This window comes from Myodes glareolus, chromosome 9, assembly GCF_982192425.1.
Source record: "Myodes glareolus chromosome 9, mMyoGla1.1, whole genome shotgun sequence".
Classification (NCBI taxonomy): Eukaryota; Metazoa; Chordata; class Mammalia; order Rodentia; family Cricetidae; genus Myodes; species Myodes glareolus.
In genome coordinates, this window is record NC_142034.1 from 95384691 (window position 1) to 95410307 (window position 25617).

A 25617-nucleotide genomic window follows, 5' to 3' on the forward strand; every position below is an offset into this window, starting at 1 on the left:
TGTGGGTTCCTGTATGTATGAATGTGTACCTTGTGTTTTTCTGATGCCTGCAAAGGTCAGAAGGCCTCAGATTTCCTGGACTGAAGTTGCAATTGGTTGTAAGTTGCCACGTGGGTGTTGGGGACAAAATCTGGGACCCTTGGTTCAAGAGTACCAAGTGCTTTTAACTCCCAGGTCATCTTTCCATCCCCTAGACTTTTTTGTAAATGGTCTTTCCTTTGATTCTTTTTTTTTTTTTTATTTAACATAGTTTCTTTATTGAATCTTTAGGAATTTCACATCATGCACCCCAATTCTGCTCACTTCCCAGTCTCTCCATATTCTCCCCTCCTCCCTACAATGGCCCCCAAAAGAAAATTTTAAGACTCAAAACAAGCAAGCAAACAAAGAAAAACAACACAACAAAACAATGGCAACAAATCAAAAAGAAAGCTCTTCGCTCCTCCATCTTTCCCGCCTCGCCAGCGCCGTCCTGGTGGATTAAGAGCCGCAGTGTGTCACAGTGTAGCCTTTTGTCCAGTCAGCTCTCCTTCAATGAGTCACTGGTCCGGTTCAAGGCCTCTGGTTCCCTGTTACACCATCATTACTGGTCCTCACCAAAACTCTTGGATATCCTGCAGTTGCCACAAGTCATGGAGATCCTGCAGTTTCTGTTCCACGGGACCAGACCCTTCACTAGCTCCAGCAGGATATAGATGGGGTAGGTGCTAGTGTGGGCTAACCCCAGGTCCAGATGTAGGCCTGGCTGGGAGTACCTACATTCAGATGGTAGTAATTGAGCCTGGGCCACTGGGGCTGCCCCCACGGAGCCAGCTCCCCTAAGCCCATGCCATCAGGGTCAACTCTCCGGCAACCCATGGTGAGGGGTGGGGCCATCTCTCCTGAGTGGTGGGAAGGGGCAGCTCTCGGCAGCATCCAGTGAAGGGCAGGGTTGGTTCAGCATGGCCTGATTCTTCCTATGGTCCCCTGAGGCGACACAGGCCACAGACACCAACTGCAGCAGGAAATTGGACCCAGATATGACCCTTGGCAGCAGCTTGGGCCTGGACAGCATCTTGGCTCCAGGTAGAGGCACAGACTACTCAGATAGGATGGCTCTGGTGGCAGCATGTTCCCCAAATACCAGCAACACCACAGGTTGCTGATCAAGGCTCATGTTACCATCGAAGGCCATGTGGATGCCCAAATCTGGGACTTTATTACTGCCCGAGGGCCATACTTCCACTGGGACTGTGCCAGTCTGAGTGGCCTGCTCTGTCCTCTGGAGCGATGGTGACATCCAGACCTGGCTCCTGCCAAGGACCATGTCTGAGTCCATGGTCCCATCACAACCTTTGGTGCTGCCACCAAAGGTTACACAGAAGCTAGGAGTCAAGGCTACAACCTGCGGATTCTTCTTTTTTTAAAAGACTATTTTTAGCTGGCCATTGTGACCCCTACCTTTAATCCCAGTGCGCTTGGGAAACTGAGGCAGGTGTATCTCTTGAGTTTGAGGCCAGCCTGGTCTTTATATATTAAGACCCTAATCCAAAAAAGAAAAAAAGATTGTTTATTTTTATTTATTTTTGTCTTTTCAAGACAGGGTGACCTTCTAGCCTGTCCTGGAACTCACTCTTTAGATCAGACTGCCTTGAACTCACAGAGATCCACCTGCCTCTGCCTCCCAAGTGCTGGAATTAAAGGTGTGCGTCACCACACAGCAAGACCCTGATCCAAAAAAGATAAACAAAGATTTTTTATTTTTTATTTTTTTTGTGTGTGAGTGTGTGTATGTGTGTGTTGTTTGTTTGGTTGGTTGGGTTTTGAGACAGGGTTTCTCTGTGTCGCTTTGGAGCCTGACCTGGCACTAGCTGTATAGACCAGGCTGGCCTTGAACTCAGAGATCTGCCTGCTTCTGCCTCCCCAGTGCTGGGATTAAAGGCATGTGCTACCACCATCCGGCTAGTTTATTTTTAATTGTGTGTGTATGACAGGGCTGGAGAGGTGGCTCAGCAGTTAACACACTGGGTGCTCTTCCAGAGGATCCAGGTTCAATTCCCAGCACCCACATGGCAGCTTACAATTGTCTGTAACTTCAGTTGCAGGGGATCAGACACCATCACACAGACATAAAAATAAATATCTGTATGACCTGTGTGTGGGTTCCCTCAGAGACAAAAAAGAGGACATCAGATCCCCTGGAGCTAGAGTTAAAGGCTGCTGGGAGCTGCCAGGTCCTCTGGAAGATCAGCAAGTGCTCTTAGACAGGGTCTTTATGTAGCCTTCACTGGCCTGGAACTCAGTATGTAGACCAAGTTGAACTGAGACAGAAAGCCACCTGTCTCTCCCTTTGGAGCACTGTGATTAAAGGCGTGCGCCACCTGCCCAAAAGCAAGTATGTGTTCTTAACCACTAAACTATCTCTTCAGCCCCTGTTCCTCAGACTCTTGTTGAGGCAGGATCTCACTGTGTGGCTAGACTGGTCTCCAGCTCCTCGGCCGCCTGCCTCTGCTCACAGGTGCTGGGATTTTAAGTATATTTGAAAAGTCCTTAACATGTCCCAGGCACTAGTTTGAGCTGCCCACTAGCATCGTGTAGATGGGTCCAGCCTCACTAAACTAGGGAGAGGACAGGGACCTTCCACAAGGGACAACAGCCTCTGTCACTCACGGGAGTTACTGCTCCTTCAGGGGCCCCAACAGGTCGTGTGCCAAGAAGTAAAACCTTGTCTATGGAGAGCCAGGTAAAGTGTGTGGGTGAGGGGGTTGGACTGGGTGATGGTTAAGCAGCTGGCTCTGGTTACCAGCAGGTGGCCCTCCTTATAAAAGAAAGTTTTTACAAAGGTCAGTCCGGCCTGCCAAAATCAGTCAAGACACAGTCCAGGTCAACAAGGGCGACAAGGGAACGAGAGACAGTAGAACATAAAAAACTATGGCCATCCTTGGACTGAGACGTGTCTCCTGGACACCAGAATCCAGGAATCTGAGGCAAGAGAGGAGGCTGCTTCTCCCTGTCCAGCTAGCACCCAGCCCCTCATTGAATCACCCATTAAACTAGCCAAGCCCTTTTCGGTCACTCCACTGCTGCCTGGACGGCTTACGCCCAAGTGCTCTGATCCAGAGGAGGTCTTAACCCTGCCAACTAGTCATTTCCCACCCTAGGACCCCTTTCCACAACAGTCTATCCAGAATTATTCTATCGACTGGTTCACTTGGTTTAGTATTATTCCTGCTGTCTCAATGTCCTACCCCGGTGCTGAGTTATAAATCCTAGAAGGGAAAGGCACTATCCTCTGTTCCTGGCCTGCCTCTGGGGAGCTGAGTAGTCCTTGACCTTCCTATCTTCCTCCAATCTAGGCCCAGGTAGTATCCCTCTGATTGTTCTAGGTGCTCAAAGCCCGAGAGGTGCCCTGGGTGGAGTTTTAGGGTATTTGTGAAGGGTTCATGAAGCTAGAGGAAGCACTTTAGTAGATATTACACACACGCCCACTCAATTCCTAGCCAAAACCAGGAGGAGGCAGTGGAACTCCCAGGCATCCTGGTGTCGTCACCACGTCAGGGACTAATTGTCTCTGACGTGGCAGAGCAGGGTGTAACCTGTGGTGGGCATCCTTACCATCGCCACCCTCGTTCCCACCCTGATCACGGCCACCTAGTCGGAAACATGAGAACATCAGAGCCCTTGCCCGAGCCCACCCTGCCAGACCTGGCGTCCACAGAGTCCCCTGGAGCCCTGCACACCCTTTTCTTGGCCACCGGCGGTGCAGGGGGCTCCTGGCCGCGCTGCATCCTGCCCTTCGGCGCCCTGGCGGTGCTGGCCGGTGCAGCTGGCACGGGCATCACCTTCTCGCTGTGCGGGCTCTGCCTGGATCTGGTCCAAAGCATGTCGCTGGCTGCTTTTGGCGCGGGCCTCGGACTCCTGTCCGCCACCTTTCTGTGCTGGCGCACTCGGCAGCAGAGGGCTGGGCTTGTGGAGCAGCAGCGAGAGCCCCGGGCACCCTAAGCCTGTGCGCGGGGCCACCTCCCAGCGAGGTCTAGGCGAGGATGGTGCTGCATTTCAGTGTAGTCGGGACATAGAAGACCCTCCCTAAACTTTATTTTCGAACCCTCAAGAGGTAGGGAGGGCTACGAGAGCCTTTGCCCTCTCCTCCCTCTCTGTCCTTCCCCCTCAAACCCTCCCTCCACCCACCGATGCTTTTGAGCGCGGAGAGCTGATTGTTGCTGCAGAGCTGGTCTGACTATATGGAAGGGGAGGGGGTTCGCAAAAAAAGTCGACGCAAAGGTGCAAGGAGAGTGTGGAACTGTCTGCCTTCCTCACCACATCTGGACCCCTGGAGACATAATAGGCACTCAGTAAATGTTTGTTCAAGGCAAGAACAAGTGGCGGCGAGTGTCTGAGGCGGACAGTAGATCCTGGGCTGGGTAGGGGGTTATTTGAGAGGTCAGCAGCTCCCTGCGGCCTGAAACTGTCACACTCTATCATCCCTTGCCCCCTCAAAGCCAGCTGCTGAGACTGGATTGGGGTGAGAGTGCAGAGTGGAGCGCTTGCAGGTGTGAAGCGGGGACCTGGAACCTCTTTGTTGCAGAAAGTGCCTGGAGGGGGTAGGAACCATGAAGGACTAAGAGGCCTCAGTCAGGGGCCGGGACAGGTGGCTGGGTCCACAGAGAGTTCTAAGCCTCTCTTGGAGACTGGAGAGAGCCCAGGACACCATCTGCAAGAGTAGCCCTGGGGCCAGAGTCTGTGCAGAAGGCAATTCAATGGCCATTTGAGCCCCTGTCCTGTGCCCTCCCGGTCCCCTAGGACTTGATCAAAGCTGAGCCCAACACTAGCTTCCACCCACATCAGAATCCATCACATGTTTTGCAGACCCCAGAAGCCACAACTCACAAGGAGGCTGGGCTGGGGACAAAGCAAAAGGCTGTTCCACCTCACCGTTGGCTGACCGTCTGGGGACTTCAGCTGGGGTCTTGACGTTCAGAGGCCAGCCTGGGTTTCCACGAGGCTTTTCTCAAGCATAAACCACTCTCCTTTCCTCCCATCCCTATGAGGAGGGTGTGTGGAAGGACCTAGAACAGCAGTTCGCAAGCCAAAGGTTGTGACCCATTTCAAGGGCGCACCTAAGCTCATCGGAAAAACACAGATATTTGCACTGAAATTTATAACAGTGGCAAAATTACAGTTATGGAGTCGTAATGAAAATAATTTTGTGGTGTGTGTGGGTCACCACAACATGAGGTACTGTATTAAAGGGTTACAGCGTTAGAAAGGTCGAGAACCAGTGGTCAGAGAGAAGGTGGTGGGAAAGGGTTAATTCTGAACTTGACCTGCGGAAGAGCACAGCTTCAGCCCATAACTACCTGTAAAGGACACACTCTGGTTCCTGTTAGGAAGCTGAACGGCGGGCTCTGTGCCTGTGCAGATGAAGAGAGAAGCCAATAGCCCCTCTCAGATGTCTGTTCCGCCATTACCCATTCCTGCATGGAAGGACAGCAGGCCTGGGAAAGTACCTAGAGTCAGACTCAGTTATTCTACAGGCCAAACCAAGTATCCACCAGCCTGTCATCCTGCTTCTTCAAGGGTCTGCCTCGGCCGCACCCTTGGTCTGTCCTGGGAGAGTCCCAGCATCCTTGCTCCACTATTGCTTCTCTGAAAAGCAGGGCGCTTCTGTCTCTTTCCCTTTTTATTGTCAGGAGCACTCATCCACCATGGAAGCTCTGAGTGCACAGGCATAACCATATGGCCTCTTTTATCAGCTGTAGAGACTGGCCTGTGGTCAGCCTCCCTTCTGAAACTAGGTCTTTGAACCTCAGGACTGCCCCCAAGATGGGACAATATTCCTGCCCACTCTTCATGGGGTTAACCCCAGCTCTGCCTGGCCTGTCAAGGACAGAGGCAGTAAGAAAGGAATCTTTGGTTCCTCTTGGCAAGGATCTCGCAGTTACAGCTACTCATCTCCAGCTTATGCCCTGGCAAATTATCTGGGGCGTAGGCTTGTTTCCCTATTCAGATTTACTAGGATGGAGACTGTCAGGTTCAAGGATTCTGAATCTGATTCATTTGTGACCAGCCCTTCTCCGTGGGTCAAACCCTTACCTTTCCATGCCCTCTACAGGTGGCCAGACCCTGAACCTCAAGGGGCCAGCAAATAGACTGTACTCCCGGCCCACTTTCCAAATTTGCAAGTCCTTCTGGACAATGGGATCATCATATGACGACTATTCACCAAGACCCAGGAATGCTTTAGGCTGAGATTGGCCTGATCCCATTGAGGAACAGTGATCGCAGCACTCAGCAGAACCCAGGTGTTCCCTAGTGGAACTCCTAGTTTAGGATGATACCTCTTTTGGCGCATCAAGTCTTTCCAGCAACTCCCCGCAAAGCATTGCAAGCAATAGGCATTTTGGTTGATGAGGGAAACTGAGAAACTCAGGTCACACAGCCAGAAATCCAAACAGCTTTGATTTGAAATCAGACCTGCGTTCTTTCTGCTAGGACAGACTACTGCCTTGGGGATACCCTACGAGAACGCCAGCCCCAACTGTGCTCCCCTATTCTGGGTAGCATCCAAGACTTCAAGCTTCAGACCTAAGGTTGTGCCTGCATGATGTGCCTCTGGGAGGAGTGGCCCAGACCCCAGCCCAGCACGTGGCACCACCCCAGGAGCAGCCAAAGGCTGGCTTCAGGCCGAGGACCCTGCTGGGTGGTCCCTCACGGACTGCAAAGCTGCGCTGCACCCCCTCCCGTCAGCGCATTCCTGCCTCTCCTGCCCCTCCCCCGGCTCTCGGGCCTCCCAGCCCCCTCCCGCGCTGGCCCAGCCTGTGTCTGAATCTGCTTCTGATTCTGGCTGCCGGGATAAGGCCCCCTCCCCTCCTTCCTTCCCAGGCCGAGCAGCTCCGCCCCCCGGCTAGGACCAGGCTCGCGCCTGCTGAGCCCCCCACCCACTTCTGGCACAGCTCCTCCGCCCTTGCAGCAGCCAGGAGGAGGCGGCAGCCCCGGCGCCCCAGGCCCCGCCCGCCCAGAGCCCTTCCCGGGAGGCCGGGAGACCTGCTCCTCCTGGCCCTCCGTGGGTGAGTGCTGGCGGCCGGCGGCGGGTGGGGCCTCCGCTGGCGGAGGCACCGGGAGCGGGGGCGACGCCTGTCAACGCTCCAGGCCTAGCAGGAGGACTCGCCAACATCCCTGCTGCTGTGTTTGGCCCCGGGCGTGCCCGTGGCTGCTCCCACTTCTGGGCCTGTGCTGGGGCCGCCCGGGGGCTCTGCTATCTTGGCACTGCAGATCCGGCAGGCAGAGTCTCGGACTAGACTCTCTCTCCTCGAGGGCAGAATCGTTGGGCGGAAGCTGGCTGGTCACCACAGCGGCCACGGCCATGCCCACCTGGCCCTGGGGGCTGCTGCTGACCGCAGGCACGCTCTCCGCCTCACTGAGCCCAGGGCTGCCGGCCACCGCCGACCCCTGCTATGATGAGGCGGGTGAACCCCGCTGTTGTATTCCGGGCCTAGTGAACGCTGCTCTGGGCCGAGAGGTGCTGGCGTCCAGCACGTGCGGGAGGCCGGCCAATCGCCTCTGCGATTCCTCGGACCCGCAGCGGGCACACTCTGCAGACCTCCTGACCTCTGCTCCGGGCACCGCAAGTCCTCTCTGTTGGCGCTCCGACTTGCTGCAACGGTCACCCTTCAACGTAACCCTCACGGTGCCCCTGGGGAAGGCTTTTGAGCTGGTCTTCGTGAGCCTGCGCTTCTGCTCGGCTCCCCCAACCTCCGTGGCCCTGCTTAAGTCGCAGGACCATGGCCGTAGCTGGGTCCCCCTGGGCTTCTTCTCCTCCAGCTGTAGCCTGGACTATGGCCGTCCGCCTGCTCCTGTTGATGGCCCTGCTGGTCCAGGGCCAGAAGCCCTCTGCTTCCCAGCCCCCCAGGCCCAGCCTGATGGTGGAGGCCTTCTGGCCTTCAGTGTGCAGGATGGCAGCCCGCAGGGCCTGGATCTGGACAACAGTCCCGTGCTCCAAGACTGGGTGACTGCCACAGATATTCGCATATTACTCACAAGGCCTGCCACACTGGGGGACATGAAGGACCGGGAGGTCACAGTCCCTTATTCCTACTCAGCCACTGAGCTCCAGGTGGGAGGTCGATGCAAATGCAATGGGCATGCCTCACGGTGTCTGTTGGACAGCCATGGCCACCTGATCTGCGACTGCCAGCATGGTACAGAGGGCCCTGATTGCAGCCGCTGCAAGCCCTTCTACTGTGACAGGCCATGGCAGCGGGCTACAGGGCAGGAAGCCCACGCTTGCCTTGGTGAGGCCTTGGAGGGTAGCCTGGGGACTTCTGACCAGGCAGGGCTGCCCCTGACTGATCCCTCCCTGCAGCTTGCTCCTGCAATGGCCATGCCCGGAGATGCCGCTTCAACATGGAGCTGTACCGACTGTCCGGGCGCCGCAGTGGGGGTGTGTGCCTCAATTGCCGGCACAATACTGCTGGTCGCCACTGTCACTACTGCCGGGAGGGCTTCTATCGCGACCCAGGCCGTGTCCTGAGTGACCGCCGTGCCTGCAGAGGTGAGCCTATCCCCCGCATGCCTTCATGTTTTACTTCCCCAGAACCCCGACGCACTCCTGAACCAGTCCCTCATTTCTATCCTCAGCTTGTGACTGCCATCCAGTTGGTGCTGCTGGCAAAACCTGTAACCAGACCACAGGCCAGTGTCCCTGTAAGGATGGTGTTACTGGCCTCACCTGTAACCGCTGTGCCCCAGGCTTCCAGCAGAGTCGGTCTCCTGTGGCACCCTGTGTTAGTGAGTGACCCTCCCCTGTCTCAGTCACCTCAGCCAAAGCAATCAACTACTGTTGTCTGTCTATCCCCTGAGCCCTTCAGATGCCCCTATTATAGACTATTCTCCCACACTCCTTAGAAACCCCTGTCCCTGGACCCACTGAAGAAAGCAGTCCTGTGGAGCCACAGGGTGAGTGGACGCCGGAGTCCCAAACTGGTATGATCTTGGAGAAGGGGGCTATAGGAGACCAGTATGGGGGAGAAGCATGGAACTCCGCTAGCCTCCACTTTTTCCCCCTAGACTGTGAGTCACATTGCAGACCTGTGCGTGGCAGTTATCGAATCAGCCTGAAGAAATTCTGCCGGAAGGACTATGGTAGGCTGCCTCACCTCAGCCCTTCCATCTCGCCCCCCAACTCCTCGACCCTGGCTCTACTTCAAGCCTCATCCTCTCCTCTCCCACTGATGCTGGCTCCGCCCATTCAGCAGCTATGTCTTCAATGTACCTCCCTCTAGTGGGTGACCTCTTTATGTCCTTCCTAAGCCGGGTGGGTATTCTGTGCTTCTCCACACAGTCCCTTCCGGCCCTACCCCGCCTGATTCGCTTTCTCACACCCTCCCCCCCCCCCAGCGGTGCAGGTGTCAGTGGGTGCGCGCGGCGAGGCCCGCGGCGCGTGGACACGTTTTCCGGTAGCAGTGCTTGCTGTGTTCCGCAGCGGGGAGGAGCGCGCTCGGCGCGGGAGCAACGCGCTGTGGGTACCAACCCTAGATGCCGCCTGTGGTTGCCCGCGCCTCCTACCCGGCCGCCGTTACTTGCTGCTGGGGGGCGGGCCCGGGGCTGCAACTGGAAGCACAGCGGGTCGGGGACCCGGGCTCAGCGCAGCCCGTGGAAGCCTCGTGCTGCCTTGGAGAGACGCCTGGACTCGGCGCCTCCGGAGGATGCAGAGGCGCGAGCGGCGGGGGCGCTGCGGGACCGCCTGAACCTGTGAGCTGGGCGTGGACAGGGCGGACACTGCTCTTATCTCTGAGCGTGTTCATCAGTGCGTTAGCCTGCTGGAAGTGTCACGTGCGTCGCCATCTAATTTCCCCCTTCCTCCCCATCTCCTCTTTTAATTCTCTGGTGACGCCTCATCCCCAACACAGAGGTATGTGAAGACCCCTAAAAGCTACTAGGAGGCACCCAGGGCAGTCGTCACCCTCAAAGGACCCTGATCTCATCACCCTGGCTGCCTACTACAAGGCGTATCCTGATACCCAGCATCTCTTAAAGGTTGTGAACCGCCCCACTCCCAGGGAATGCTAGGATCCTTCTAGGGTTTGAGCACATCACACGGGTGTGAGTCATCAACTCTTCGATGCTGTGATACACTAGAGTCCTCCGACCTTCCCAAAGCCACTGCTGCCACCATAGACGCCTGTGCGCCGCTGTGGGTGTCGTGGCCCAACCGCACAGTCAGGACAGCGACTTTTCTGCCTCCAACCGAGATCTGCAAAGAGTACTGCGGGCTCCTCTCGTATAAGGATGACTGTCCAACACCGTGGATCTTGTCCCCGTGTCCATTCTGGCCTGCCTCTACCGGTCGCGTATTTGTGTCCCCATCCGCAGCTGCATCTCTGCCTGCTTCCCACCTTTTTCTTGTCCCATTGTCCCCATATCTGGGGCCCATCCAGTTGTCATTCTCTGTAGCATCTTTCTAGTCTTGGCCTCCAAGCTTCTTGGCACAGGTCCCGCCCCTAGCTAGGAGCCCAACACTCTACCGGCTGGATGTCACGAACGGGCAGTTCGGATCCACAAGTAACCGGGCCAGACGGCGACTTCCACGGGCAGCCATTGGGGTTCCAAATGCCCATGACTTTGCCTTATTCCAGGCGCTAGAGCCCCCACCTCTGTAGGCAAACCCCCGTCCCGGAGCGCGGGAACCGCTGTTTGGCTAGCGCATGCTCCCGGCTTGGCCGCCGCCGGGCGCGAGCGCGCATGCCCAGAGCCGGCAGCGCTGAGACGCGGGGCGATCGGGGTGGGCAGCCCGCAAGCGCGTGCTTGTGGGGCGGGGCCGCCTACGCGCGTGCGCAGAAAGGCCAGCGCGGTCCAGCGGAGAGCTGGAGGGAGCGGTGCGGTGCGGGCACCGAGGTGGGTGCGCGGCGTGGGCGTGGCGGCTGGACGCGGGGTGTGGGGGTGTCACTGTCATCGCGCGCTGATCGGCGGCACGGGCAGACTGAGAGAGGGGACACGGGAGGTGCTTGGTGCCTTGGTCGCAGCGTGTTAGGGGGCTCCGGAGGCTGGTGCTCCCGAGCCTGGTGCGTGAGGCGGGCCCGGGTGTCAGATCCTTTTGGGCAGGCCCGGCCTTCTTAGGTCGTCTCTGTCTGCTCTCGGCTCTGTGTGGTGGGGAAAGAACTGCCTCATTGTCAGCCTTCCCTTGGGGCACTTTCCGTCCCTGCGGAATAGGAAATCCTCTTTCTGTATTTGTTTGAAATTGCAGCAGTGTTCATATACCTTTGCCCTCGAAGACCTGCAACAGTTCGGGCCCTTCCCTTGCCAAAGCTGGCACAGCTGCCCACCTGGTACTTTCCCAGCTTAAGAGCCCTTTCCAGCCTGGGTCGCCTGGGTCACCTGTGTCACCTGTGCCTTAGCTTGTCCCTGTGCTTCTGGAGTCTTGAATAACATAGCTGGAGGGCAGAGCTGGCACCGTGTGGGGTGGGCTTCCCATGACAGAAGTCAGTCTGCAGGGATGCTGGCTGCCTGGCCACAGCTCAGAAACAGTTGTGGTCTTCTTGGGTTAAGGCTCACTGAGCCAACTTTAGGGACCAAAGGTTGTCTAAACCAACTGGGTCATATGTAGCTGACTTTTATGGCAGTAGGGTTGGGTCTGTCCAAAGCAGGTAGAGGCTCAAAATGATTCTCCTCACATCACCGTGTTCTGCTGGAAGACCAGCAGGTGACTTCCAGGCAGTTTGTACAACTGTCCCATAATTTGGCACAGGTTGCCATTTCATGTACTTGGGGTCAAGGACTCCCCCTCCCATAGGTACTTGTAAACGTTCCCTGAGTTGTGGAGCTGAGTGTGCTCATGCTCTCTCAAGCTCTCCCTCCAGGTGGTGTCCAGACCAACCCAGATGACAAATGACCAAGACATTTCAAATGTTTGATAGTGATCATTCATATTGAGTGGTATGATCCCTTTGCGTGCGTCCTTTACTCTGAGGATTAATCCTCACCTAATCTCCTCAGCACTCAGATAAAGACGTTATGGGACAGACTGGGTAAGTAGAATCTGGTCTTTGTGTGAATAGGCCTGGCGCCACATTGTCTCTGGTCGTGGCTCTGCCACAGTCTGGCATTCAGTGGGTCAAACACTCTCTTAAGTGGTTGTTGGAGGGAATACAGATGTCGTTTTCTGAGTGATAGATGTCACCCAGTGACTGACTGGATCACGGGTGACCTTTTGGGTTGCAGAAATAATCTAGTAATCTAGGCAAGGTTTTCATAACAACAGTCAAATTCACCTCCCTGCGACTGCAAGTCCACCGGTATGTGTGCCTTACTAGCTCTGACTAACCACACCTGCCAGGACTGTCCAGCAAGTCTCAGTGACCTTGGGCACACAGCCCTGCTCCTAATCCTTATTAGAGACGGAGCCAACCTCAGAAGGCGTAGTAAAGTGTTTGCCTTTGCATGGTTTCTCGTTTAAAGTACACAGCACAGTGAAGTGGGTTGTAAAGACAGTTAACATTTGCCCTGTTCAGTGTTCTCCCTGTCTGAGCATACCTTTTCTGTTTTGACAACTCTTAAGTAGAAGAAAGAACCCCTTGCAACAGCTGTTTCAGTGGCTGTTGCGGCCATCACCTTTTAAATGGAGATCATATTTTTTTTAAAAAGCCCTCAGGCCTTTTACTGAGAACAAGCCTGAATTTCATTATCTGGGAAATTTCACTCTCCTTCCAATATGTGTTTATTGAATTCATACTTCAACGGTGCTTACCTAGTATACGCAAGGCCCTGTGTTCAATGCCCAGGACCTGAGGCGGAGTGAATGAGCTGGGTGTGGAGCATGTAATTATAATCTCAGTAGGGAGGTTGAGGCAGAAGGACCAAATTTTAGGCCGGCCTGGGCTACAGAACAAGGCTCTGTTTGAAGACAACAGAAAGGGTTGGGGAAAGCAACTCAGTAATAGAATTCTTATCTAGCATGCACAAGGCTCTAGGCACAATCCCCAGTACTAAAGGGAAAAAAGAAAGAAAATGAATTTGTATGAGTAGATGCCATGTGTGTGCTGTGGGCACAACATTGAGTGGCATTTGGAAACTTCTGGAAGAGTGTGGCTTGTGAGGGACTTGATTGGATGGATGTGTTCTAAAACCACAAGGGCCGCTGTGCTGAGTGTGGGGACAGTTGAGGTTACCTCCAGGGTAACAGAAGGGTAAAACTGAGACAAGCAGCTACCAGGATGGCAAGAGCCAAGGCAGAAGGAGGATATTGGGTGGCTGGCAACCCAAGGCAGCAATGCATAGAATACAGAAAGAGACAAGCTTTGGAGGAATAGGGCTTTGAGTTTGGAGAGGTAGAGGTGCCATTCAGACACTGGGTAAGTGTCTCCAGGGCTGAAACCAAAGAGTGTACATGGGGCTTAAGAGTGGGGAATGTTCCCAAGTGGCATTTAAGCTGCGAGGTAAGTTGGGCTGTACACACAGACTCCTGATACTATGCCCTGAAGACACTAAATAAGGGAAGAGAAGTCTGGTTTGTAACCTGTCGCTTTCCAGGTGGAGTAGAGTGAGTTGATGGGTTGTGTGTTCTTGTCAGACCCAGCTTCTGTTAAGTAAAAGGGGAGCTCCTGAGTGCTGGACGTACAACCTTCCCTGGCCCCATTGCCTTCCAGGGGTTTTTCCTGACTGCCTTTTGGGGAACCTCTAGATTGGGTGCTACTTAGCTCAGAAGAGCCCATTGTCCTCTAAACCATGGGTTGGCATTCTCACAGTTAGAACTCGGAGCTTGCCTTGCCTTCCTTGCAGGCCTCCAGCTTCTGTGTAGCCAGCCTTAGAGACAGCCATGAGTCCAAGCCTGTGGCATCCACTCCATAGTCTTTCTTCCACATTGTGGGGCCACATGGGTAAGGGAAAACTGGTCCAGCCACAGGAGCCTCTGTCCGCCCACAGCCTCAGAGCACTTTTCTGTGGTCTGTGGAAGCTCTACTGCTCCCTCTGACCTGACATGTTTTCCTTTGCAAGTGACAGACCACCAAACTTTCTGAAACTCTGTCCTGCCTGATTTTTCAGCCGTCTGTCTTGTGGTTCTGGGAATTGAACCTAGGACCTCCTGTCTAGTGCTAGGAAAGTATTCTAACCACTGAACTCTATCTCCAAGCTTGGTTTTGATTTATTAAAACGGGCTCTCGCTATGTAGCCTAGGCTGACCTCAAACTCCTGATCCTCCCGAGTCGGCCACCTGTGCACTGGGATTACAGGTATGTGACTGTCTCCCACTGTTTAATTGGGTTCTGCACGCTCAGAGACTCTGGTTTACTGATGGGTGAGTCCATTATGAATAAAATCTGGTTTGCTGTTCTAAGTGTAACTCATTGTCTGGGTCTCACCAAAGGCCTTGCCTTGAATCACTTTGTTCCTGTTCTCTAGTTACCTTCCGTCTTTCCCAGCAAGGCCCTTCCAGCATTCCTGTCTTGAAGCTTGTGAACCCTTAGAAGAATCGAGTTATGGGACATACTCCTGCCTGGAGTATTTTTCTGTCTTTCTGGGCTCCTTCAGCACACAAGAGCATGGTCCTTTGTCAGCAGCTCGGTAAATCCCAGACCTTTAGGCTCCTTTACTGGACTATAAATGTCTTTGTCTCCCCCTTTGTGGGTGTGTGTGCAGGTGCATGTGAGTTCCTGTGTGTGGAGGCCAGAGGTCGACATTTGATGTCTCAGTTGCCCTCCATCTTGTCTCTTAAGATAGTCTCTCTCATGGGGACCTGGGGCTTGCCAGTGAGCCCCTCTGAGCCTCCCCACTGTTGGCATTAGAGGTATGTCCTGCCACATTCAGCCTTTAATGTGGATTCTGGGGGGTTGAACACTTACATCCTCATGCTTCGATAACAAGCACATTACCAACTGAGTCACCGCTCCACCTCAGACTGGCTTTCGATCTGCACCGTAAAGATACTCACTGGCCTGTGCCCTCATTGCAAGCAGTGCCTAGACTCAGAAGGGTCTCTGTGATTGGTGCTTTTGTCCTTTGCTTGTGTTTTCTGTGCCACTGCCTGGGGCTATGGCTTCCTCACCCTTCAAGACCCAGCTGAGGCAGACAGACTCTAGGAAACCTTTTCTGAGCCCTGTTTCCTTGTGGACAGAGGGCTCTGATGCCCTGGGCTTCCCAGTCGTAGTAGTACCTGTACCTTCAAGTGCTTGGTCACTGTTCAGTCCTGATCATGGCTTCCTGAGAGCTGAGGCAATGCCTCACGTCTTTGTCCTCCAGCACTTGGCACCTTGGCATGCAGGAAGCATGTCTTGAATGCCTATTAAAGTGATTAAGCCTTCGTGACTCCCAGGCAGCTGTCTTACTTGGTCTGAAGATGTTTGTTGAGAACCTACCAGTGCCTTAGCCTTGCAAGGCACGCCTGTCTCAGACACCTAACTCGGAACTCCGGTCTGTTGAAATTCTGGTGCTGCTGACATTTTGGTTGAATTTTTTCCCTCAGATCCTCATTCTGTATGTGCTGAGGGGCTCTTTTCCTGACTTGCTGGGGGAAGAAAAGAACCCCATGGAGCTCCAGCTAGAATGTCTAGAATGGCTAGCCAAGCGTGGTTCTCAGAATCCCATGTGTGATCTTAGGCACCTCTAGGAAGACCTGCATTTGGCTTCCAGCCAGCAAGCAGTCCAGCTGGCCCATGGTGCTGTGACTCAAGCCTCATTTCTGGTTACATCCCTTTTGTACCTGGCACGTGCCTGCCATTGTGTGCCACCAGCAAAAGGCCCACTATCAAGTTCCCTGTAACCAGCTTCTCAGGGAGTCAACTGTGAGCGCCAGTCATCACTAACACTTGAGAAATTCTTAAGCTGTGCTTCAGGGCTGAGACAGCATGCAGCCTGCCCTCTGGGGTCACTGCATAGGACAAGTTTGTTAAGGCTGCCTACTGTTATTCAGACTTCAAAATTAACCTGCTTCCTTCTCTGGTTTCTTCCTTCCCAGGCACACAGAGTGTAATGTGACATTTGGGTACGGAAGCTACAACCTAGTAGAAGAGTGGGACATAGAAACAGGTCACTACAATACCTCAGGGTGCTGACGGGGGTGGGAACAGACCTGGATAAGGGGGCACTGGCCTGGAAGGTCACTGGAGGGACCCTGAAGGAGATTTGATTAGAATGAGCTAAGAAAGGAAGAGGGGACAAACATGCCCTACCTCTCCTCCTTGATGTCCCTTTTGATTACACCACAGGAATTGTAGTTTGCACTGTGTGACCAGTGCTCCTGAAGCTGCTGTGGGAGGGGCAGGAGCGGGGCGGGGGGACAGGAAGGATCCAGGTTAGAGGTTGTGACAAGCCAAGCCCTGGCCATGACAGACGTGAGTTGCAGTGGTGGAGCCGTGGAGCATGAAGGTCATGAGATGTGCAGGATGCCTCGGAAGCAGCTGGAGGTAAGGGACTAGAGCTCACGTGCAGAGGCTAAGAGGAAGCTAGATATCTACAGCAGGGACCTGGAGGAGCCAGGGTCGGGGGGAGAGCTGGGGCAGTGAGCCAACGTGCAGAGAACAGCCCAGGGAGTGACATCAGCCGTGAGTGCTTTGGGGAGATAAGGCCCTGAGGTGCTGCTGTGGATAAGCTGAGCAGTGGCGAAGGGTGGGATGCAACGTGCTGTCGCCAGCTGTTCTACTCTGATGGCATTGAAAGGAAGAGGCAAGACTAGAGAACAGTCTCAGTGGGGGCTCAGGGAAATGAGATCAGAGCCCTGGAGGGGCTGCAGTTAAGGGAAGCTCCTGCCTGGCAGCCTGCCAGGTTCTCAAAGTGGGCAGGGTGAGGCTATGAGCCAATGCCTGGGAACAGGAGAGGAGCTGGAGGCGAGCCGAGAAGGCCTGCCAGGAAGCACCCAGAGCCCAGCGTGCTCAGGTCCCGTGAGCAGATGGTCTGGTTGTTTTCCCCTCCTCAGCTCTGATGTAGGTGTAGAGAAGCGTGCTTCAGCTCAGCCTCCTCCTGCCTGGCCGCTGAGACAAGGGGACAGGACAGTGGGAGCGGAGGGTTGTCATGGCTGTCTAGGAACAGAGTGAAGGGGCTGGCAGGTGGGGACCAGTGCTCCAGAGCAGGAGAACTGTGTGTGCTAAGGCACTACAAGATAGGGGCTAGGCCTGGCATGGTGCCAAACACCTTAGTTCCAGAACTCCAGAGGCAGTGACAGCAAATCTCTGTACATTCGAGGCTAGCTGGTCTGTATGTGAGTTGCAGCCCTACATGGTGAGACCCTTTTTGGAGAACAGGGGAAAGGAGAGAGATATAGACAGACAGACAGACAGACACTGTTTATGAATATTTGGCCTCGGGGTGGAATGGGGTTGAATGACCTAGGTATATGTAATGAAATAGAAATGTAAAAGTCTTTCATGTGTGGGGAGGAGGTGGGGAAGAGCCCGAGGCTGCTCAACCCACCCTTCTAGTGATGGCACAGAGAAGGCCGTGGGCTGGAGGCAGGTGACCAGCAACCTAGTGAAGGGAGGTGGCAGGGATTCCTCCAGAGAGGAAGGGTATGTGTGGTGGTGATGGGGGTGCCATAGGCTGCTTCAGAAGCAAGAGGAGAGAGCAAGAGGGTCCTGGGGGAGGAGAGTAAGGAGGAGTAGGGGCTGAAGAGCCCGAAGACCAGAGTGGCTCTCATCACCCTGGTCATTGGCACCGTCCTACCCTTAAGATTCTCTTAGGCAGTGGGGCTCAGAGGGAATATTCGGGAAGTATGTCCATGTGTGGCCTCTCTCACCATGACATTCTGCATGTGAAGGCCCAAGGTGGCTTGTACCCCAAGTGCAACACACCCCGGATGATCAGCCTGCTTTCAGTCACTTCTAACAGTGATTCTGATGGCCGCTGCTTCTGCGTCTACTTTCCTGTCAACAGACAGATCTCTCAGACAGAAGTCCCGTACCTCCTCATCTCGGTGTCCTGGTGGCATCTGTTCCTAACAGGATGGGGACGGACCCTCAATAGACAGGGGCCTTTGTGCTGTGCCTCCCACTCCCAGGGAAATTAGTCTTTAATTCTCTTTCCCTTCTGCTGTGTGTTCTGGTCCTTTCCGTGGAGGCCATCATACCTCCTCTGCCCTCCCATTGGAACCTTCCTCCAGGAAGGCTTCTGCCGCCCTCTCTAAGTATGTCCTAATTATCAGTGTGTCTACAGATCCGCACTCTGACAGTGCTCTCGGGTGTCTTGTATCTGTGAGGCCCAGCTAGTTACAAGAGACCCGGGAGGCATTTGAAAGAAAGTTCTGGAAAGGCTGGATATGGAGTGGAGGGGTTACTTCCAAGGTTTCTTCTGTGCTGTCCTGTGCTAAGGCTGAAGTCTAAGGAGAAGATGGGCATTCAGTCCATCCCCAACCCCGTGCCCAGGACTCCTGACAACACCCTGAGGTCATGTCTCTGGAATGTCCAGCAGCTACTTAGAGAATGGGCACATCCTTGGAGATATGTCCCTGGTGGGTATGAGGAAAGTCCATGCACGAAGAGGGCTTGATTGTCACTTGCTCTTGATTGCTGGTTGTGACTCTGTCCTTGTCTCTGCTGTTCATGCCCTGACCCCTCTGGCTGTCTAATGTGTTCCTCTGGCCCTTACCTCCTCCCTGTCTCAGTACTGTCCTTTTGGGTTACCCCCACAGGCAGCTTCCCCCTGCTGGCATCTCTATTCTCGGCCACACATTCATCAGTGGGCCAGCTGCTCAGTACGTGTTGGCTTGGAGCATCGTATCAGACAGCAAACCATCACTGTCTCAGCAGTCATAGCTGTGCCTTCCCTGCCCCAGACAGCATATCCCAGGGCCTCCCCTGACCCTGTAGGCATGGTCTCTGCCGTGTAGATGCCGAGGTTTGCGGTCGTCTCTAGTGGTCTATATATGCACCCCCCCCCTGAACTGGTGGGCTCTTTTCCTTTCTTTCCATGTCCTTGTTAAGTAAGATTGAAGGGCAAGCATGGGCATGCCCTGAGTTATACTAGGGTGGCCTGCATTAGAGGAATGTGTGCTGGTCTGTCACATGGAAATGCCCATAGTGAGTGTCTCACCGCCCCCTTCTGTTGTCCAGTGTTGATACCTGCTAGGAATCAGGTTTCCCTTATGCTCAGCCTAGGGGTCCAACTTCAGTTCCTCTCCGTTCTTTATTCCTGTCTGATGTCCTGCTCCTGGTCTGCAGGAAAGCATGTGGGGATTGCTAAGACTGGAAAGGAAAAGCTGAGCCCTGCCTAGCATGTGGCACGGTGACTAAGGTTCAGTCAGGCAGGGCCCCGGGTCATAGATTGTTCCTGTGGCTGGAGAAGTGCTGTCAGGCTAAGGCTGCATAGGGTGTAAGTCTCCCTTGGGACACTCTGTCTTTGTTTGGTGGCTGTGTGTGGGTGTGGGTGCCTTCCCTGTACCACAGCCGTTGTAGGAAATCTGTTTCTGATGTCCACTCTGTCAGGACCTGCCATGACTTTCCCACTAGCCGTGCGCTCCACTTCCTTAGCTGGACTAGGCCCTCCTTCCCCTCGCTCTTCCATGGACATCAGGATGGTTTTCTAACTGTTTATCTGAGATGTCTCCTGCTTCTCATCTCACACCAGTTCCTCTGTACTGCCCACCAAAGACCCCCAACTTGGTGGCATCTCTCCATCTTTCTTTCTGCAGGGCTATACCCCAAGTACTGTCTTCCCCCACCCCAGTGAGCTCCCTGTCTTTATAGACTTGAGGTAACATCACCGCCGTGTGTGTTTATGGGTGTGGTCTCCTCTGGAGCCCCTGTTCCGCTTTATCCCCAGGGTCCAGCCTGAAGCAGGCAAGGAGGAGCAACTAAATCAAAGTTTGTGGAATGAATAAAAGTTTGGAGCAAAGGGGAGCTGTGGTTGTTGTTGGTCCCTCATTCCCTGTGGCAAGGACAAGGAGCTCGGAAGGGAGGCAGTGTTACAGTGTGAACCTCAGCACAGTCTGTGTGTCACACGCCAAGGACAAGGAGCTCGGAAGGGAGGCAGTGTTACAGTGTGAACCTCAGCACAGTCTGTGTGTCACACGCCAAGGACAAGGAGCTCGGAAGGGAGGCAGTGCAGGTGTTACAGTGTGAACCTCGGCACAGTCTGTGTGTCACATGCTAAGGAGTTTGTTTTCAAATCTGCCGTTTGGGAGAAGAGGTTAGAGATGCAGTCCCATGACTAAAGCAGTGTTTTGGGACAGCCTCATGGTATTGAAAAGAAGTCCTGACCTTGCTGGGGAAGGAGCTAGGGCAGAGCTGACTGTGAAGAGGCCTGTGCCTCAAGGAGGGCAGTGACAGTGGAAGGCTCACAGGCCTTAGGATCTCAGCGGACTGGGTGTTCCTCCTGTGTAGGGTCTCTCCTCTCCCGTTGCTTTCATCTCTAAAGTGGAGCAGTAAATCCTGTGACATCAGGCTCTCCTCCTTGGGACTGAGCAGGGTGGACTGTGAAGCCACCCACATCCTCAGCAGTCGGCCTCCGTGGCTGAAGATGACCCACTGGGGACCACCACCACCCAACCCCACCTCCTGGCCAGCGACCTGCCTAAATGGGTGATGGACCAGTCAAGCCAGAGTTGATGAGCATGGTTCCCTCTCAGCCCAGTCCTGGCACCTTCCTCCTCTGCGGACAGAAGGCAGAACAATGGCTTTACTGTAGATGGAAAGTGTTGACTTTTGAGTCTCCCTGGGGCGTTTGTGGTAGAAATGTCTTACAGGAATGCCTCTTCTCGGAGAAGATTGGCCTGGCCATGGGGCTGAGCCATCAGCCATCTATGGTTCCACTGATCCTTTGGTCTTATCCTTGGCAAGCCCAGGGCAGTACTGTGGGTGGAGGACACGTTCATATGACAGGTCGCAGGCATAGCCTGGAGCGTGTCAGCCAATCCAGCAGCGTAACGTTTTGGGGGAACTAGAAAGCATTTCTTTCCACATATGTTTTTTGTTTTCCTTTAAAGACGTACTTTCTTTCCAAATTCAGATGCCTTGAACCTTTCAGATAGTCTCCATCTGGTAGAGAAAACGCTATGAAAGTTAGGGGAAGCCTGTGAAGTGGAGAAGCAGAGCAGGGCAGGAAGGGGAAGTGAGGCTGTTGAAAGGGGCAGTTGGGGGTCTACCACTGGTCCACAGGCTCTGGCCTGTGGGAGAACTGCACCTCTTCCGGAGTGGCCACTGGGATAATCCTCCAGAGGCTCCTGAGTGTCGAGGGTGAGGCCCGCGACTCTGTGCAGCCTCAAAAGGAAAGTGCTGAGACATCTGAGCCATCCTAGTGTGTCCAGCCGTGGAGAACTTTCAATAAACGGTTTCGATTTGACCCTCACACCAGGGCGATGATGACGCGTGCCTTTAAAATCCCAGCATTCGGGAAGCAGAAACAGGTGGATCTCTGTGAGTTCAAGGCCAGCCTGGGCTACATAGAGAAACCCTGTCTCAAAAAAACCCTCACACTAGAAACCTTTCTTAGTTCATGCCCTTCCCCACTTTCCACTGTTCTTAGCATGAACCCTGGACACCTTGTGTGTGTGCGTATTTCAGCTTGTGCTACTGGCCTCACTGCTCTTGGTATCGACCACACTCTGGCTACATGTTCTCCTTGGAACTTGCTTTCCCGAGGGTCCTTGTCCCCTTCTCTTGTCTCTGACACCGCTGAGCTCTGCTCCCAGCTGTGGCAGTTTCCTAACTCCAGCTCACGTGTTGTCTCTTAGGAGATGTTCACACCAGGGACCCCCGTAAAGTATCCATCACCCTGCAGTGGGGTCCTGCTGTTGAAACCACCACCAGCTCTTGCTCCATGAGTCCAACAGGTATCAAGTAGCCTTTCCCCTGCTTTCTTGGAGTTACTGGTGAGGCCCAGAACTGAGGGCACAAGCTATAGAGTGCTTCCCATTCCAAACACAGGGAACAGCAGGAGAGGGGCCAGAGTTGCCACTGGGAGAACCAGCTCTTCTCTGTTGAGAGAGACTCGGGGACAGTGCAGTGTCTGTGGTGACAGATCACAGCCCCCAACCCTCAGGCTGAGGGAAACTGGCTTCCTGAGTACTGTTCACAGGGACAGCCCCTGTGCAGGGTCTGTGCTATTGTGTGCCAGTCCACACTGCCCAAGCAGGAAACAGTTGTCCTGTGTGTGCTGTGTCACCCTACATGGTGGGTTCAGGCCTGCCAGAGCTACATATAGAGGCCCTGTCTCAAAACACAAATAAATAAGAATGACTTTAATCCCAGCACTCAGGAGGCAGAGGCAGGCAGATTTCTGAGTTCAAGCCCAGCCTGGCCTACAGAGCGAGTTCCAGGGCAGCCAGGGCTACACAATGAAACTGTGTCTTGGAAACAAACAAACAAAAAACAAAACAAAAAGAATGAATGAATAAATAAACAGTTTAATTCTTCAAGTGTGAGTCTAAGAGTCTGGTTTGTTTTTAACGAATTTCTCTCCTTCCTTACTTTCACATCTTAATGACTCATTGTATCGTGTGTAAATGTGATGAAAGGCTTGGGGGCCACACACCAGAACAGTCATGGTAGGAATCCTTCCATTGAAGAGAGCTAGGACTAAAATAATTATTTGAATAGTACTCACAAGTTTTGCTTTGTAATTTGGTCTATCTGTCATTTTGTGATTATTTATGTGGTTTTTATTTTTTTATGTGTATGAGTGGTGTGCCTGCATGTATATCTATGAACCATTTATGCCTTCAGATGCCCTGGAATTACAGATGGCTCTGAGTGCCATGTGGTTGCTAGGAATCCAGCCCCAGTCTTCTAGAAGATCTGCCAGTGCTCCCAACCTCTGAGCCATAGCTCCAGCCTGATTACGTGTTCTTTTATCATGTGATAAAGACATCCTGAGCCCATCTATTAAAAGACTTTAAATTTTACTTTCTGTTATGAGTGTTTTGCCTGCGTGTATTTATATGCACCATATGCATGCCTGTTGACCTCAGAGGTCAAAAGAAGGCATCAGATCCTCTGGAATTGCAAGGCAACTGAGCCCATTTTATAGATGCCTGGAGAAAGCCTCATGTGCCTGACCCTGGTATCATACAGTTCCCTGTGAGTGGGATGTGAAGGAGAAATGATTGGGTCCCTCTGGTTCCAGAGCGTTCCCTGGGCCTCTGGCTATGACAGTGGCACCCTGTGTTGCTCCCTCCTGAGGGAGGTCTTTGAACAGTACCGCCACCACTTTTGGAGTTTTCAGATTAATGTTCAACCTGAAGCCAGCTCTGCTAAACTCCTGTTCTATTTATAAACGTTTTTATTTCACTCAGGGGAAACAGGTCCTTGTCACCCAGAAAGAATGGACCTGTGGTGGGTGGCTCTGTAGGTTTTTAAACTGAGAACTGAAGTCTAGAGCTCAGATGTGGGAATCGGACATTGTGGCCCGGGGATGGTTGAGGGAAAGCAGGCGGAGGAGGGCTGCTGTTTTTAGAGACATGGACTAGGGCTTCCTCAGACCTGCCAGTTAGGCGGCAGGACTGGACCCGCTATAAGCAAGCTGTCCCGCTGGGACACATTAAAATCAATTTAATAAATCAATTTAATATGGTTATAGTGCTTGTAGCAATTTTGGGTTGTTTGTGGTGCCATGACCTCAGTCATGGCTAAGTATTGTGCCACTTAGCTACACCCTCAGCCCCAGAAAACCTTGTTTCAATTAATGATTAATATAAGGAAGCCCCTGTAAAGAGTTATCAATGGAGCTGAAGAGATGGCTTAGTGATTAAGAACACTTGCTGCTCTTTCAGAGCACGTGGTTTCAGTCCCAGCACCCTCATGGTGGCTCAAGCTGGCTGTAATTCCAGTTCCAGGGGATCCATTGCCCTTTTCTGGCATGCAGGTGAGCACTCATACACATAAAATAAAAAAGAATCAAGTCTTTTCCTTTTTTTTTTTCTGAGATAGGCTTTCTCTGTGTAACAGCCCTGGCTGTCCTGGAACTAGCTCTTGTAGACCAGGCTGACCTCGAACTCACAGAGATCTGCCTGCCTCTGCCTCCCGAGTGCTGGGATTAAAGGAGTGTACCACCACACCTGGACCCTTTTCTAATAAGTGGAAGAAAATTCTGGACCACCAGGTTATGTTGATACACAGCTGTAATTTCACAACTCAGGAGGCTATGGCAGGATGGTCACAGCTTCAAGGTTAGTGTGTGCAACATAGTAAGACTGTCATTTTAAGGGGAAAAAATGTGCTGGGCGGTGATGGTGGACACCCATCACTTCGGAGGCAGAGGCAGAGGCAGACTGATCTGAGTTCAAGGCCAGCCTTGTGAGTTCAAAGTCTGCCAAGTGAGTTCCTGAATGGCCAGAGAAACCTCATTTGGAAGGGAAAAAAATGCTGTGAGGTCATCTCTAGAACTAGGGGAGGACCGGGGAGTTTAACTGGGAGGTGGAGCGGTTCTGGAGACAGTGGGATGCTGTGAGGTCATCTCTAGGACTAGGGGAGGACCGGGGAGTTTGACTGGGAGGTGGAGCGGTTCTGGAGACAGTGGGGTGGCACAACAGCATGAAGTCACCTGACACCACTAAAGTATCTTCTTTGTATTTTATGTGCATCGTTTGCCCGCATGTATGTCTGTGCACCACATGTATGCCTGATGCCTATGGAGGCCAGAAGTGGGGATCGGATTCCCTGGGAACAGAATTACAGATGGTTGTGAACCACCATGTTGGCCCTGGGCATTGAGCACAGGTTCTCTGGAAGAGCAGTTAGTCCTTAACCACTGAGCCATTGCTTCAGCCCTGAAGTGGTTAAAATGGAAGCTAAGGAGATGGTCCACTGCATAAGGTGTTTTGTGTGCAAGCACGAGGACTTAGTTCAGATCACCAGAACCCATGTAAAGCTGGACATGGAAGCATTTTCTGTCATTCTAGCCCTAATGCAGCTGTCAGGGGCTTGACTGGGAGGTGGGAGAACCCCTTAAGCTCACAGGAGCTAGTCCGGTGTATGCAGTAGTGAACAAGAGACCCTGTCTTAAACGAGATGGAAGCAAAGATCAACGTCCAAAGTTGTTTTCTGTTCTTCAACAAGTGTGCTGTCTGGTGTACTCACACACAAATATTTTAAAAATGGTTAAAATGATGTTTCACATATATTTACCACAGAGAGAGGAACATAAAATCAAGGTGTTTTCTTAGCTAGTCCCACACATTAGCATCTACATTATAGTTTTTCTGCCTGGTGATGGCACACCGAGTGATTACATACCAAATGATTATTATCATTTTATATACCCTGTATATAAAAGGAGGCCAGGGGACAGAGGTCATTTGAGCAACTCCAAGTTTTTTTGTTTTTTTTTTTCAAGAAAGGGTTTCTCTATAGCTTTAGAGTTGGTCTGGATCTTGCTCTGTAGACCAGGCTGGCCTTGAACTCACCAAGATCTGCCTGTCTCTGCCTCCCAAGTACTAGGATTAAAGATATGCACCACCACTGCCCTGCAAGCGACTCCAATTTTTAAAGCTTGCCTTGCTGGGCATGGTGGCCCATACCTTTAATCCCAGCACTAGGGAGGCAGAGGCAGGCGGATCTTTGTGAATTTGAGGGCAAGCTGATCTACAGAGAGAGGTCCAGGACAGTCAAGGCTATACACAAAGAAACCCTATCTGGAAAAAAAACAAAAGAAAATTCTTTTAATTCAGTAACATTGTCTTTTTCTGTTTATTTTCTAGTTGAATTTTCTAGATGCAAGACAAAT

General features: G+C 53.0%; 1 protein-coding gene across 2 annotated transcripts; it reads left to right on the plus strand.

The window, feature by feature from the left end:
* Positions 1 to 6892: 6892 nt before the first annotated feature.
* On the plus strand, positions 6893 to 10622 carry Ntn3 (netrin 3). 2 transcript variants are annotated; one of them, XM_048436297.3, is made up of 6 exons: positions 6893 to 8270; positions 8342 to 8530; positions 8617 to 8766; positions 8884 to 8934; positions 9046 to 9120; positions 9376 to 10622. In XM_048436297.3, exons 1-6 carry the CDS (start codon positions 7343 to 7345, stop codon positions 9723 to 9725), a joined length of 1743 nt encoding a protein of 580 aa, XP_048292254.1. In that variant the 5' UTR covers positions 6893 to 7342; the 3' UTR covers positions 9726 to 10622. The 2 variants fall into 2 exon arrangements, with proteins under 2 accessions (XP_048292254.1, XP_048292255.1); XM_048436298.3 differs by lacking the exon at positions 9376 to 10622 and having other exon boundaries at positions 8884 to 8961; positions 9046 to 9367.
* Positions 10623 to 25617: the final 14995 nt, after the last annotated feature.